Source organism: Plenodomus lingam, assembly GCF_022343315.1.
Source record: "Plenodomus lingam strain CAN1 chromosome Unknown contig_3, whole genome shotgun sequence".
In the NCBI taxonomy this organism is placed as follows: Eukaryota; Fungi; Ascomycota; class Dothideomycetes; order Pleosporales; family Leptosphaeriaceae; genus Plenodomus; species Plenodomus lingam.
The window spans coordinates 2,463,122-2,480,089 of record NW_027093944.1 but is presented as its reverse complement, the minus strand read 5'-3'; the positions used below and the strand labels follow the sequence as shown (position 1 = coordinate 2,480,089).

The window sequence follows — 16,968 nt, the reverse complement described above, 5'->3', positions numbered from 1 at the left end:
TGGAGATGGCGTAAGACAGCGTGCCTACGACAACCCGACTCTTGGCCTTCATGTACTAGACTTCCAAGACTGCAACGTGCATACTTGGTGACTTGGAAGGCTACTGTAGCTGTGAAAGCAAAATCGACTAACATGATGTCGTCCGCTGAATCCATCAGATGACGTACCTCGTCGAAGACTCGTTCGCAGACTCAAACAGTCAGCGCTGTCAAACCTTTAACAACAGAGAGTTCGGAAGTCGAAGCATGTAGTAAAGAGATATCCCGGTGAATAAAACAGCCGGTGGCCCTTTTCTGGAGCCGCAGAACGTTCACTGGCTGAAGGTCAAGAATCCTGAAACCCTAGTATGTCCAGTGCCCGCACTCTTGCAGTTGATGTCCGTAGTTTGTTGGCGCTAATGGAACCTGAGGAAGGATGATAGGCTTCCTTGGACAAGTAGTTACAGGACATGCAAGACGCGTGGCCAGCCACAAAAGACAAAACTCTGCTGCATGTTGCGCGAACTTACTATATAGCATCTGATGATAGTCTACTAACATGATGACATGCCAGAGTTTGCGGGGAGAGGCAACGTTAAAGAAGAGTCCAAGAGAGGACGCGTGGGGCTCGGGCGTGTCGGAGGAGGGTGCAAGCGGCTAAGCCTATATAGTCGATAGCAGTCGTCGTCCTCAATTCTCCATGTTTCCATCTCTTGACGTTGTGCAGATCAAGGGCACCGGCCCAGCGTCAGCGTCTCATTCTTTCCCGACATTGGGGCGTGACCGAGGATTCACAGTCTTAGTACTTTGCCGAGTGGTGAATGTCGTGCGAAGTTGGATATGCAGCCACAGACTTGTTGATCTGCGATCGCATATCATGTCGCAGGTGCTGCTATACCGGCACCGGTACATACCTACACGTACGGTACCTACGTTGAAGGCCAAGAGCTACTTACGACAGTAACTTCGTCAATTACTTTCCTTTTCTCTGACCCATGACAGTGGAGCAGGCCGACCCAGTTGATTGATAGAATACCGGTATTCCAACCCACAAAATCCATTCCAGACTTTGGCCTTTGTCTTCCGATCTTCCCAACAAAAGTATACGCATCGACGGCGAGACCACGGCTCGACTCTGTGGCCGCGCAATTCCTTGTATTCGTCATGAAGCGGAGTCTCGTATGTACTTGGAAGAGGGTTGACATTCACATCATGAAAGCACTTGCACGGCAGCCTATGGCACGGCAGTGTTTCATTACTTCATTAGCTATGAAATGAGGTGGTAACAGACAATCACGCGGCAGCGGGTGGAAGATTAAAACGTTCCGGGACTCCCTGCTGCGGGCCCCCATATCTTCATCTGCAGTCTTTTACCATCCCAGCGTGGTGGCATTTCGAGAAATGACGCATTTCGGTTCAAGGTTCGAAATCGGCACCAGCCAGATGATAGATCCCGCCTTAATAATAACACTGACCACCTGTGGTCTTGTCTCGTACTACACGTGGCCATGCACTACTTGAAGTTCCGAGGTGACACAATCGGTGGGGTAAGCCAGTGTCATGAGGGTACTGCTGTAGTGAAAGTTTGTCGCAGACCTGCGATCCTGTAAACCGACTGGAATAGCGGTGGGATGCCACGTCGACGGGACGCAAGCTCCATCTTGCCGATTCTACGTTGTGCCCAGCGTCTTTTTCGATTTTTCACGCTTGTTCGTTTCACAGAAGGGTGTCGTCGGCCTGGAATATTCGAGGTTCCACTTCCCGGAGTCTCGACTTCTCGACAAGTTCGCACAGACTTGGGGTCTTCTCCGCTTGGGGTCTTCTCCGCTTGGGCAAGCAATGGCATTCAATATGGACCATGAGTGAAACTTTGCAGCAAGACTACAGTACCGGTACAGGCGCTAGTTGTGCGCGAATGCACAAACGACAGGACGGCCGGGTCATTGGCAACATAGAGAGTACAATACGGCACGCTCAACAGACCAGGGCAACCACCTGAAACAAAGCCATGTCAGGTACGCGCAGGGGCTGTCTAGTAAACCAATCACAAAAATGCACACATTGCCGTCTCTTAAGGTCTTGCCTTTTTGGACATAGCGATGTCGTCTAGACTACAATAAGCGGGCGTCAAGGAACGTCACCCCCGCGCAAGCCTTCTGATAGCTTGGTTGCCCCTGACGCTTGTCAGATCTCTCGAGGATACGAACCATTTACGAATCGAAATGTCAGCATTTGCAGATCAAGAAACAGAGCGTGCTTTTTACCGCCCGGTTCTTTGTTTCTTGGGGAAGATACTTCCAAGCCCGAGGCAACACTGTCCAGTGCCAGGGGCTGGTTCCATGGGCTTTTGAGCACTGTGTGGGTTGACAACGAGCGCGGCACGGTGAGATGAAAGGATCCAAGCGGGTTACCAAGGGCTGGGCTAGAATAGGATTTTGCCTAGAGACCCTAGCTCCAAAGGCACAGGCTCATGTGCGCAGTATAGGGCCGTGGCGGACTCATGGGTGTCACTTTCATTTCCTGACCATGCATGGCGCTTGCTTTAGTCCCACTCTGTATAAATGTTGTCTGTTCCCGCGCTCTCTGCCAGGCTCTAGGAATTCTCAGGTCTGCGACTTCCAGGTTTCGACGTTTCCAGTCATTCTCTACACTTTGTCATTTTTGGACAACCACGCTCTCTACCGCCCTTCGGCATAACCATTCTTTCCCAGCGATTTACCAAAAAAAATTACCTCCCGTTTACGTCAAACCACTCCACCCCCACCACCTGATCATCCAAATCTATCACATCACTCAACATGCGTTCTACCACTGTTCTCTCCATCGCCGCTCTTGCTGGCGCTGTCGTTGCGGCCCCTTGGAACTATGGCAGCCCAGCCAACAACGTCCACGTAGTAGTCGAGACTGTCTACCACACTGTCTACGTAGATGAGCCCGCCTCAAGCCCCGCTCCCAAGCCCGATTACCCCGAGCAGCCTGACGAGCCTGATTATGATTGGGAAGCACCCCCTGCTCCCGTTATCACTGATACACCTCAGCCTGCTCCCGAGCCAGCCCCTACTCCAGAACCTACTCCCGAGCCATCCCCCCAACCTGCTCCCGAGCCATCCCCCGAACCCTCCCCTGAGCCCACTCCAGATGACTCAAGCTACCAGGCTATCATCAAGAAATGGCGCCAGAAGATGGGATTGCCGGAGCTTCAACATAGCGCATTGCTTGAGCAGAACGCCATCAGGACCGTTCTGCGTAGCAACGGCGAGATGGCTCACTTCCTCTTCGAAGGCAGCAAGGGCCAGGTTCTTGCTCCTGGTGATGAGAACAACTTCGAGAAGGTTTTCGTCGGAGGATGGTTATGCGAAATGCCCCAGCTTTTTGGTCTCGATGGCATCTGCCAGACTATGTCCGATGGATGGGTCTACAATGGCCAGGTTGGTCACGCCAAGATTCTCACCGATCCTCAATACACTACCTTCGGTTGCGGCGTACACAAAAAAATCTGGTGCTGCGATGTCGCCTAAGCGTGGAGAATTGCTTCAGTTGTAGGAGATTTCTAGAAGAGATCGCAGTGCATGCGCTGGGTCTGAATTCACTTCTTGTATCGTACGTTCTTTTTGTACGCTTTTTGTCCTCGCTGCTGTTCATGTAGGGACAGTATTTTTGCCTTTTGTTCAATTATCGCATTCACGAATTACGATCCCGAAAAGTTGTCGGAAACTCTTGCCTATGTGATATCATCCGCACTGTGACCCAACTTGTGCCAAGCACGTCTGTGCAACGTGCGTGCCTGTTCATGTGAGAGTGTGTGGCTAATGTCAATCTTAGCACTGAAAAGCCCACACAGTCAGCGATCGTCGCCCGTCTTCAACGAAGTGTACATCCCAATTCTGACAAATCTGACATCTCTAGGTTCTTTGCAGATACGAGGGCCGATAGTGTGGCATATCTACGCGCCATTCAGGGGGAAGGGGGCGCCTGATGCGGAGATTTGGAGCCACGAGAAAACTTCTGGACCAAGAGAACACCAGTTGTAGCTCGGCTTTTTGCGCCAAAGAGCCACCCGCTGCGCCCATTCAAGCTTTTGCAATAGCTCCTTTGTACTCGTCAAATCAAACTCAGCTCTGTGCGGTGACAAGCGATGGGGGATGGGGGGATGGATGCATACTGCATACGAGCGATCGGGTCGGAATAAGGTTGGAGCGCGATACCGGCACCTACCTACCAATATAGGTGCCCGAAAACGCGATATGGCCAAGGGAAACGTGGAGAGTTGAGAGTTGCACAGGCACATCTTAACAAAGTCCATATTGCCACACTAAGTCGCCACCACGAGGAGGAACAGCACGCCACGCCTCTCGCGGTTTAGCACAATTAGTCTTGTCATCCCCCCTCCCCAACCCCCTTAGACACGTTCAGCACCCCATGGCCGTCAACGCTGCCTATGGTGTCATCGCCCATCCCAATCTCAAAAGGCGCAATCCATTCGATTTTCGACAAAAGCCACAGTAATCAAAGCTTGCGTGCCTTAGCCGTTCCCTAACAGTACAATGATGTGCAAACTGCGCTGATCAAAATGGTCAATCTCCGAGTGCGAGGCGCAGTCAGACTACCACAAATTAGTTGCTGGCTCGGTCAATCACAGGTTATAACAACGCAAATACTCACGCTGATCATCGCCTAGAACCATGTCGTTATTGGCGATTACGTTAATGGGTTAGGAAGATGTCCTGAGTCGTGGATGTGGACGCTATATACCGCGTCCTACATCTCCTATCTTGGCTTGCGCAATCATGGTAGGCAGTTCGACGTGGTGCTATGCTATTGAGAAATGTAGCCTCGCAGGATTGACGTGCATATCGTAGCTAGGCTGTGCTCAGTGGTTTCCTTCGATATCTGCGGGTTTATAGATAATGCGCACTTGCCCTCACTCATCACTTCTCGTAACATGGTGTCCGCGCGAACTGGCAGAAGCACAGATCCTAAAGGCAATGGAAAAAATATTACAGCCTCAGTCAAACTTGACGCATCACCAGATATGTAGATGATGTATACTGCAATATAGCTCTCCAGCCGCTCATTCCCTGGTGTTCGCATTCTACTACGCGCAGTCCAAATACAGTGGCGACATATCAACCAACCACGAATTTGGCATAGCTTGATCCTGTTGCTCAAGTCTTGTTTTGCACTCGAGTATCCCAATTTGCCATCAGTTCTTCTATCGCATCCAAGAGGTCCTATCTTATCTCTCTTTCTATCTTTCTCACACTTGTCAGAATCACCTGAATGTGCTTCCTTCCCCCTGCTCCATGTGCCTCCGGCTCCCAAGGAGCCTCGAATGTCTACTCCATATAGCAATTCTACATCATCTGCCTGTGAATGTCTCTCATCTGTAACCATATCGCAACATCCACACCAATCTATTAACTAGTCACTTAATCCCTACGTCATCAGCGCAACAAGCACCTCAGCATCCCTCCTCTCCTATCGCGACAAACGTAATTGAACCCTGTTACTCCTTGTGCTTCATACAAATATAACATGAGAAACGTAATAATGCATGGTAAACTTTTGCTTCACTGCTACCAAATTCTCTGCCGTGCTATCAAGGTACACACAAATTATCTCCAACGTGCTACTCTAACACCCCCCTCTGACTCTTCTTTCTTAATCTCAACTCCGCATGTTCTCCGCAAAACTCCCTTTTGCGAGAAACTCTATGAAGAGGAACTAAATCTTTACTCCTGCATGCAGCAAACTTCTTCTCGCCATCAAAAGGAACCCTCGACATACGAGCCACCTCGCACACAGTGTCCAAACATCTAATACTATCCCAACCAGATTTTTCCTTCTTACGTCAACGATCAATAAGATAATCCTCACAGTTCGCTAATAGACAAGGCAGAGCCATATACACGCTTCATATCTCTCATAGATTAACAGTGTGCATATTTTTCATACCTTATATAGAGGTCATCTTCTCTTATAGAATGCCCTAATCTATACTATAGGTAGCAAAAGCCCTAGTCCCAAATGTACATAATGTATAGCACAGATGTGGGGAGCTCAGTAATGCTATTTTCAGCTTTACCATAGGTATATATAGGACATCGCGACTTGCTTAGGGGTGAATAGCAGTAAACAAGACTGTCATGTATTGGGGAACACTATTTATAAGACTAAACTTGGATAAATAGGATAGATAGTAGCAATTGTAAAAGGCAAAGGAAGAGACTATGTTTCGCTTCGCCACAAAGAACAAACAGCCCTAAAGATGCTGTGTCATGAATGCCTTGGTCACGTGTGACTCATGGATGGGCTTAGCCTCTTGGCGGTGCTTGCCCATAGATAGCTCCCATCCTCCTAGACTAGGACAAGACGATCACGTTACACTCTACTTTTGGACCTCTCCTCCCGTCGGATACTGCAAAAGAAACAGGCAAAAAGAACACTTCCCCCCCACATACACACACATACACACCCCCGGTGTGACAGCGGCGGGTTTGCTGGTAGTTACTTATCACCTACCTAACACCACATCTGCCCGTGCACTGCTTTCACTTATAACTGGTTAAGCGGATGGGAAGTTTTGCTTTTGTCCATGCAATAATCATCCACTTAGGGCTATAGAGGGACTAAGGGCCATACAGGTACTTAGAGCTATAGAGGTACTTAGCTATATAGGTACTCAGAGCCATATAGGTACTCAGAGCCATATAGGTACTCAGAGCCATATAGGTACTCAGAGCCATATAGGTACTCAGAGCCATATAGGTACTTAGTTATATAGATACTTAGAACCATCAAGGTACTCAAACCCACAATAGTACTTATACTTGAAAACTGGACCACTATTGTGTTTCTACTACAAGCTCTATAAAATAACTTCCTCTTACAACTCAGGCTTCTACACACAAGAAGATTTCCCAGCATTTAAGATGAGACACGCAACTATAGCCTCCCTCTTTCTTTACGCTGCAAGCCTTATTTGTGCAGCTTCAATTCCTGGAAATGCCCCAGGCAATGCGGTAGGCTTGGTAGAGAGGGGAGAACAGGTATAACCACCATGCTAAATCCTCTTAGCACGTAGCAAAGCTAACATCTAAAGTAGTGTCATAAAGACCGATATTGGGAATGGGAGACGTGCTACAATAATAATTCATGCTCAAAACATGAAAAATGGTATAAATGCTCAGCACAAACTGCGAATTACAACAAATGCCCACAAGATATGGCCAAATGCGTATGTAGCCCGTGCAAGTGTTTACAAGAAAAATACTAACAAACTTTGTAGGGTGCCGATTGTTGCAGATACTGTCATATTACTAAAGAAAGTTATGGGGTTGCATGCTAGACTAGATCAATTCATAGAAGATGAATCCGATATAGATTAAGGCTATGAAAACAATGGATGGAGAGGAAATTCAAAAGACGTGTAGTGGAAAATGCTAGGTCCTACTTATGAACGGAGACTAGCCAACAGCCAAGATAGGCAAAAACACTGATTGAACTACTTGTGTAAGATTTGTTATCATCTGCACTAAAGCCGACATTTTAGAAAAGATATGATATTAGTGAGATATTGGAGCGTTAGGGTCTGATAGCCTCTATTCATACACTTCTCGCGATGATCTCTTAATAGTGATTATTGTGTTTCAAGTGTGAAAGCTTGGACTCTAATTTCTTCTAGATCTACCGGTTACGTAGGTTATAAAGTATTCTTCTTTTACTAATTCCTAAGAACACCTAAGATGTCTTTGAACTTCGGACTGATCGATTTACAGGTGAGACGGGCCACTGAGCACTCATTGATGGTATGCGTGGTCTATGTCTACCCTATTCGAGCTAGCTACTTGATGATTATGAGGAATGTAGGCGTTGCACCATCCCTTGGAGGGTTGACGCGACGTTTAGGGGTAGGAGGCGCGACCCACGAGATGCTGGGCGCGACCTACCTGTATACAACTACATCAAGGAAGATATTAGTAAAACCTTTGCATACCTTGATTTCCCATACTTTACTATAAGCCGCAAGATTACCTCCAACAAGGAGCTCTTCTTGACGCACTCAAAAAAAGGGCAAAGATTAACACTCTTAGACTACCTCGTGGAATATATATGGCGGGAAATTGTGGTTGCGACGGATAGCATGGATATACTAATCCTTATCCTGTGGGTGACCCAGCATAGGCTTTATCTAGGGTAAACTACCGGTAACTCATTTAAGATGCGTTATGTACATATAATTGGGTTATGGCCACAGCCCACAGCACGCAGGTGAGACTTGGCCACGGAGCACTGAACGATAGTATGCATCTACTTGTCAGGACACAGGGCTCCGCCGACCCTGCTGACCCGAGCATAGGCCAGAGTGGCCCAAGCTAGAAAGATTACATGATCATAGGCAGTATAAGTACCTATAAGAATTAATATATATAGTATTAATTTATTTAATATTTAATTAATAACTATTATCCTAATCTACTACTAAACCTCTATCTCTTACTTTAATATCTTATATTTAAATTAATCTATCTATAAAGGGGTTAGGCTTACGCCTAAGCCTAGGTCTAATATAAGATAGATAGAGTCTAACACTACTACTAAGTAAACACGCTACACACCTATAAAAAGGCGTAGAGGGCTTACCTCTAGGGTAGTAAATAGGTATAGGTTAGGTTAGGGTTAGGTTAGCTTATATTAGACCCTAAACCTAACCTAAACCTAACTACAAATTTTCGCATAGGCTATAGACTTAGGTTAGGTTTAGGTCGCATAGGCTATAGGCTTAGGGTAGGGTTAGGTTATATAGACCTTAGGCTTAGGTTAGGTCTTATATAAGTAGGTTAGTGTAACGACTTAGGTAGGTAGGGCATCCAAAAGGTATCCTATACAACTTAAAGGTATATAGGAGTGCGCGTCTATATAGAAAAGGATAAGATTCCTACACCTATAGGTCTTATATAAAAGGATAAGAAGAATATACCTATCCTAACTATAGGTAAGCTGTTCTCTATATATATTAGTAAGTTAGGCCTTTATTAGGCCTAACTTAGTATAGAATAATAGGTAGGTAATTCTACCTTATTATTATACTACCCCCTCTTATAGATAAAGGATAGTCCCTATCCTTAGGATTAGGTTTAGATCCCTTATTAAAGAAAAGCTCTTACAAAATAAATCTACCTTTACCTCTGCCTTTACCTTTACTTCTTGTTCCTAGGGCACAGACCCCTATCCTTAGCCTACCTATAACTAGCCCTCTACCTACTAACTTTCTTATTCCTATATCCCCTATTTTTTAATTATTTAACCTAATCTATCTAAAATCTAGTAAGTATTTAATCTATATAATTAAGTAGTTACTAATCTAAATTAGAACCTTTAGCTATACTAGTACTAGTACTACTAGGAGTCCTCCCTATTACTTATCGCGCTCTCTATATAAGGGCAGTTAGGGCTCTAGCTAGAGGTAGGTTTAATAATTTTAATTTTAAGTTAAAGAATTCTAAGAAGTGCTAGTACTATATCTCCTAGAATAAGTATTATAATCTAGTAAGTATCTAAGTCTAATAAGGTTCCTTTACTAATCCTAGTAGATTCCTTTTTTTATTAGCTAAGAGTACTTTACCCTTAAGGGTGCTCTTAATAAGTACTATAGCCTAGTAGCAAACCCTACTAAAGGGGATAAGGATAAGGATACTATAGTTACTTATTAGAAGGATATTAAGTAGTTTAAGGCTACTATTTAAGAAACTACCTAAAACCTAGCTAAGTGCGTTACTATTACTAATACGTAGACTAAGAGTATAGAAGCTACTAAGATCCTTATAGCTATATATTATACTACTATATCTAATTTATATTAGCTTTAGAATAGTATTTATAAGATAGTTTTAGTAGTTAGGGGCTTAATATAGGCTATTAATAAACTTAAGGAGGAATTAGCACTAAATTAGGAGGTAACCTTCCTAGTGTAGGCTAAGATAAAGGTGTTCTACAAGAAGGAGTCTAAATCTATCCTAGCTCCTACCCCTGCTCCTGCACCTACTCTAAACCCTACTACACTAGTTATCCTAAAGCTAGTAAAGAAGCCTAGTCTAGGTGCTATCTTAGCTAATATAGAGTCTAAACTAGGTTCTAATAGAGAGATAGATATAGATTAAAGAGGTTTCCTAGGGGTAGTGTCCTAGGAACCTTAAAGGTTCTAGGATAGTTCTAAATAGGATATAATAATAAATAGTAATAAGAATAATAGTAATAGATAGTAGTTAATAGATAATATATAGCTAAATAGGATATAAATTAGTTCTAATATTAGGTATAATTATTATAAAGTAATATTAGATCCTCTTTACCTTTTTCCTAGGCTTAAATCTATTTTAGTAAGCTACGTAGGGGACCTAGCTAATTTAGATACTATTAGTAGAATACCTATAATTTATAGGGAGCACCTATAAAGTTAGAGGTAGGATACTAAGTAGGATTAGGATTATATCTAACCTACTTAACCTTATATTTTAGCTTAGATTAATATAATTTACTAGCTAGGATTTCTTCTACCTCCTATTCCTCTATACCTTATATAGGGGTACTAGGGGGTTTTAGAGCCTCTTATCTAGGTAATAGGTCTTAGGGATCTTTATATAGTATATTAGGAGAGAAAACGTTATAGATCTTAGAACTAGGTAGTAATTAGAGGTAATATATATTTCCTACTTATTCTAATACCTTAAAGGGACCTTCCTATTATTTAGATAGTTTTTAGCTAGGTTATAAAATAGCAAGATTAGTAGTAGATAGATAAATATAGTTACTAACCTTCTAGTTAACTAGATAGTAATAGTAATTAGTAGTAGAGTATATTTAGTCTTAAGCTCTTTCTATATTTTCTTTAGTAATCTTCTAGGCGTTATATATCTAAGTAGTAAGGGATAAGGCGTCCTTATAGTTTAGTTTCTCTAGTATAGTAGATAGGGTCTTTTCTAGTTTCTAATACTAACTTTGCTTTAGTAAGGAACTAAAGAGGAGCTAATATAGAGCTATACTAATAGATAAATGTTGCAGGAGGGATATTAACTGGATCACGGAGCATCTTGATCCTAATCAATCCCGATCAATCCTGGTTAATACCCCTGTATAACCCACTATCTAATCGACTGCCAGCTTACTGCCAAGTGCCTAACAAAAAGCAGGAGCTCTAGTAAGGAAGGTTTACTAATTATTCACCCTCTAGTAAGGGTAGCTAAAGCTCTATATATATAAGTCCGATCGTAGTAGATACAATCTAATAATCTATCTCCTAAATTATTCCTAACCTTAGTAATCTAAACTTCTATAGTTATAAGCCTAGTTCGCGCTTTACCTTATTAAAGATTGTCTTATCTATTTAAGCGTATTATTTAACTTAGACACTAAGCTAGCAAGCTTTACTCTTTATACTATTTCTTAAGCAGAAGCTTACTTATTACTCTTCTACTATAAGCAACTAAATCCTAAAGGGGGATATCCTACTTACTAGATTAACTAATTAGCCCACCTAGTATATTTAATTTAGATACTATGCCCTAACTAAAGGGATCTAGGTAGAGGTAGACCCTAAGGCTCTAGATACTAAAAACCACTTTAAGAATAAACCTATTAAGCCTAACATGCTAATAGATATCGCGCTATCTAACATAATAAGCAAGCAGTATAAACTCTAAATAGTATAGTACTAAGCTCGCTTATTAGACTAGGCATTAAAGTTATTAGTAATCTAGAACCTCTTTATATAGGTTAATAATATAGTAGATTAAGGGATCCTTACCCTAGCCTATATAGAGCTTGTTAATTAAGGAAGAGTAACCCTCTAAGCACTAATCTAAGTGCTCCGCAATAACCTAGCGCTAACTAACTTAAGCGCTATAACACTAGTAAGATCGTAGTACAAAGCTTATCTTGCTAAGGCAAAGATAAGTAGCTAAGATACTAATTACTAGTAGAAGGAGTGGATAATCCTGTATACGCAAGCTAAGGTATACAACATTCCTAATATTAAAGGATAGCTCGCAGTACAGGATTATCTTAAAGCTCTATCTACTAGGATCTTACTAGATTAGGGTTAAACTATATTTTAAAGGATTATTAAAAAGTTAGTAATAGGAGAGCTAACTTATAACCTCCTATAGGTTACTAAGATCTATTTATTACTGCTCCAAGAAAACAACATAAGATTAAGCTCTAAGGGTCCTAGAGTGTTTGCAATATTAGGAGCTCCACCTTCTAATTAACCTAAGAAGGAGTCTTTATACCTATATAGTAGATCTTACCTATAGAAACCTCCTAAATATAAAAATGTTATTAAAGCTTAGACTAATATAGGTAACAAGCTTACTACTACTTAATAATTAGAGATTAAGAAAAAGATTAATAGGAATCTAAAATTTAAAGAGTTAAGAAAAGCTCTAATCAAGTCCTATCCTAATAATTAAGATTATGGTAGTAAGGCAAAAGAAAACGCGATCACCTATCTAGGCAGTATCTAGGCGGCACTAATTAACCCTATGTTAATAGCGGAGAAAACAAACAGGATCTATTTAACTATAGACTTTAAAGCTTACGCTCTATTAAAGAGCACTATCTTTAATAATAGGGGTGCAGTGCACCTAGTTAATAATATAAGCTACCTAGAAGAAAGCTTGTTTAGATTAGTTAAATATAAGACAGTTAAAGCAGGAACTTAAGCTTTTCTAATCTTAGGCAGGGGGACTAGAGTAATCCCTAATACTCTTAATAGACTAAGAGGTCTAAAAATAGAAGATTTAGTGCTTACCAACGTAGTGTTAGTAGAAGGTTTTTATGTAAATATTATATTAGAAGCTTAATTACTTAAAGCAGGAGTTTAGTTCCTTAGGCTAGATGCCACCTTATAGTTTAGATTATTAGAAAAGAGCGTTGTATTAGCTAAGTTACTGCGCAAGTTTAACTTAACTTTCCTAGAATACAAGCCCTCTACTCCTTATCTAATAATCTAAAGCATAGTGCCTAAATAACCCTAGCGATCCTAGATAACTTACCTAAGACACAATAGTAAGGAGCTTTAGCACTAATAATTAGGCTATTTAGGACCTAAGGCGCTTAAAGCTCTAGTTAAGTTAGCTATAAACGTTAGGATTAAAGGAACTCCTAGGAGTAAATGCAAGCACTGCGCTATTACATATGCCTAATAGGTTATATTAAGATAACTAAGGGAAAGATTACTACGTCTATACTACTAGGTATTATAGGATCTATTTAATATACTAACAGGTATAGCTTATAAGTAATAGATCTTAGTATTAAAGTGCGACTACTTAGGAAAGCTTTATACCTATCTACTATAAGCTAAAAACCTTAATAAGATTATATAGGTGTTTAAAAATTTTAAGAGCTTAATACTTAACTAATATAAGCTTAGCATAGTTAAGATTATGTAAGATAATAACGTTGTAACGCTCCCTTAGTGTAGCGAATCTTGCTTTTAGATCTAGGTAGCTAATAATAGTATTAAAATTAAGAGCTTACCTGTATATACCTATAAACCTAATAGAGGAGCAGAAAGAGTAGGGCAGGAGATTATAACAAAATTAATTAAAATAAGGATTAGTGCTAACCTACTAACAAAGCTCTAGCCTAAAATTATTAAAGCAGCAACTTAGCTCTATAATATAAGCCTGTCCTATGCTTATAATATAATATTACCTAATAAAGTGCTAGATTATTAGTTTACTAGATACTTTAGGTGGTGGCAACTAGAGCAGATTAGGGAGGCAACTACTAATCTCTGCCCTAATTGGAGCAGAATATACGCCTATGGCTGTTAAGCTTACCCCCTTAATAGAGATTAAGTAGCTAGGCGTCACAAGAGGGTTTTTAAGGTAAACCCTTAGGGTTATATTAGATATCTAGTAGGATATAGAGCATCTAATATATATAGGATATAGATCCCCTTGCTTAATTAGATTATTATAACGCGGAATATTACCTTTAATAAGGATCTTTTCTATAAAGAGAAAGATCTAGAGTAGCTTTAATAGTTAGAAGCTTAAAAGATAGTTAACGTTATTAGCAAAGATAAGATCTGCGATATAGGAGAAGTATATAAAGAGCTTAATATCTTTAATTAGCTTTGTATTATAGCAGAGCAATATAAGGAGTCTAGTAAGCAAGGAGGACTAAACCTAGCGTAGGAGCTAGGGGGTAGGGTAGAGCTAGAGGAGGTAGATAATTAGGCTAGCTAGCCTAGTAATTCACAACCCCCTAAGCAGACACCTCTAGCGTGGGTACTAAGCACAGCTAGCTTAGCACAAAGGATCTATACAAAGTCCCCTAAGCTAATAGGGCTCTAAACTCCTAAACTAATACTAGAACTAAACTTTAGTATAGGAGACAAAGGATCTATATAGGTTATAGATTAGGGTCTTACTACCTAAGATAGTAGTAATCTAACTTACTTTAACGCCACAATAGGTAGCTCCTAGGAAAGACCTAGAGGGGAGAGTGCTATTAGTAGGTCACTCTATAAGAGCATAGAGATAGGTAAGGGCACCCTATCTAGCTCTTATAGGGGTGGTAAGCAGAGCTCCTACCTACCCGCTTTAGGACTAGATTCTATATCTTCTGCAGATCCCTTACAAGCAGCACCTAGAGCTCCTAGAAGAAGTAGAAAACCACAAGTTAAAGGACTACTACTAACGCGTGTTAGTAAGCAAGCTTAGGGACAGGACCCTAATAAACCACTAGGAGGCTCTACAAGTGCGGGGATATACATAGTAATAGATCTATTAGATATAGATCTAATTAGAAATCCCTTGTATAATCTTTTAGTATATCCTAAACTAAACGCTATAATCCACGCTATAATTGCAGCAGCAATAGGGAGCAAATCTCCTAAAAACCCTAAAAGGAATACGCACTAGGACGCTCTATAAAAAGAGCTAAAATAATAGAAGGATCTCTATAACTACTAAATAGGATAGTAATTTAGAGACGTAGCATATAAAGAAATTAATACTCTACTAAAAGCTAGTACCTAGGAGGAGATTAATAGGCTAACTATAGGAGAGCATCTACTCCTACTTAAATAGGTATTTACATATAAGCTTAATTAGGATAGTTACCTAATTAAGTGCAAAGCAAGGATAGTAGTAAGAGGAGATCTATAGCTTACTAACTTAATTTATTTAACCTACGCAGCTACCCTAGTAGCTTAAACCTTTAGGACTGCAATAGCTATTAGAGCTAAGTTTAACCTTAAGATATATTAATATAACGTTGTTAGAGCTTTCCTTAACACCTTAAGGGATTAACACCCTATAGTTATCTACAAGCTACCTAAAGGATATTAAATACCTAGGAAGTATATTAAGCTTAAACAAGCTCTATATAGATTAAAAGACTTACTATTATTATAGTATAATAAGCTCTTAACTACACTCTAAGAAAATAAGCTTATTGCTTCTAAAGAGGAGCTATGCCTATTCTTTAATAGAGATTGTAGTATCTTGTTAATATTCTATGTAGACAATATCCTATTGCTCTATTACTAAAACTACGCAAGCCAAGCTTACAAGGTTATCTAAGCTCTAAAGTAAAGATATACTATAGAAGAAAAAGGACCTGTAAGCTAGTTTCTAGGGGTAAGAGTAATCTAGGATAGAAAGAGATAGATAATAACGCTTGTTTATAATAAATATATTAACAAGATTGCAAAGAAATTTAATCTAGTAGAGATAGGAAAATTCCCTACTACACTACTATTAAGTAAAGATATTAAAAAGAGCACTAGAGAAGCTACTAAAAAGGAGATTAAGGACTATTAGGAGCGCGTTAGATTAATCCTTTACACCTTAATTATAGTGCGCCCTAATATTGCCTATATAGCCTCCTAGCTCTCCTAATACCTTACTAACCTATCTAAACAACACTTTAATGTGGTTAATTAAGTGATTGTCTATCTATACTAAACTTAATACTAATTAATCTAATATAGGAAAGGGGATCCTAATAAGCTTATAATATGTAGTAATGCGTTATTTGCTAATAATATTAATACTTAGCAATTATTATATAGATACCTAATCACGCTCTTTAGAGGACCTATTATTTAGAAGGTAGCTTAATAATTAACTATTACCACTTTAACTACTAAGGCAGAGCTCCTTGCGCTTAAGCAAGTAAGTAAAGAAGTAATAGCGTTAAAACGCTTTTTAACTAAAATACACCTTACTTTAGATACTACCTAGATAATTAATTATAATAATTAATAAACTATTAGGTTAGTAGTAGGTAATAATAAAAGGATTACTACTAAGCTGCGCTATGTAGATATTTAAAACATGTAGCTTAGACAAGAGCATGCAAAGGGATCTTTCTACATTGCCTACCTACCTACTAGTAATATACTAGCTAATAGGCTTACTAAAAACCTAATAGTATAATAATTTATAAGGTTTAGGGAGCACCTAAAGTTATATAATAGTAGAGCATATATTATATAGTATTAATTAAAGTAAGGTAGTATATAAGATCTATTAATATATAATATAAGAATAATAAACTATAGCCTACCTCTCTATTATTAACTAGGTAGCTTCCCTAAGGAGCTCTATTACGCGCGCAAAGCGTGCCTTAGAGTCTATAGGGAGCTGCCTAGGTTGCCCTATCCTAGGATCTATAGAGGGAACCTTAGAGGAGCTAGAGTCCTTATCTTCTAATAAGGAGCTCTAGGCGCCCTTAGCTATAGAAGCAGCCTTGCGCGCAAGCTTAGCGGCAGTAGTAGCAGCTTTTACTAGCTCCTGCTATTTAGCCTTGCTCTCCTTAAGGAGCACTAAGACCCTTTGCTTCTTATCCTTAAGAAGGTCTTAGCTCTTACCTACCTACTTCCTTACTAGGAAGGATAGTATAGAACGTTAGGCAAGCTTAGGGCTATTAGTTTATTAGTATACAATCTTACTAAGTATTATAAAGGAAAAAT

General features: G+C 40.4%; 3 protein-coding genes across 3 annotated transcripts; 2 read left to right on the top strand and 1 right to left on the bottom strand.

Moving 5' to 3' along the window:
- Nucleotides 1-777: 777 nt before the first annotated feature.
- Nucleotides 778-1,164, bottom strand: IAQ61_008176 (uncharacterized protein; the record flags this gene model as incomplete). The annotated part of the gene is made up of 2 exons (XM_003840306.2): nucleotides 935-1,164; nucleotides 778-840 (listed from the first exon to the last, which is right to left on the bottom strand). Exons 1-2 carry the CDS (start codon nucleotides 1,142-1,144, stop codon nucleotides 778-780), a joined length of 273 nt encoding a protein of 90 aa, XP_003840354.1. The 5' UTR covers nucleotides 1,145-1,164.
- A 1,612-nt stretch (nucleotides 1,165-2,776) lies between these two features.
- On the top strand, nucleotides 2,777-3,496 carry IAQ61_008175 (uncharacterized protein; the record flags this gene model as incomplete). The annotated part of the gene is made up of 1 exon (XM_003840308.2): nucleotides 2,777-3,496. One exon carries the CDS (start codon nucleotides 2,777-2,779, stop codon nucleotides 3,494-3,496), a length of 720 nt encoding a protein of 239 aa, XP_003840356.2.
- A 3,414-nt stretch (nucleotides 3,497-6,910) lies between these two features.
- IAQ61_008174 (uncharacterized protein) lies at nucleotides 6,911-7,326 on the top strand (the record flags this gene model as incomplete). Its single annotated transcript, XM_066097881.1, has 3 exons — nucleotides 6,911-7,027; nucleotides 7,084-7,215; nucleotides 7,267-7,326. 3 exons carry the CDS (start codon nucleotides 6,911-6,913, stop codon nucleotides 7,324-7,326), a joined length of 309 nt encoding a protein of 102 aa, XP_065952378.1.
- Between the last annotated feature and the right edge of the window lie 9,642 nt (nucleotides 7,327-16,968).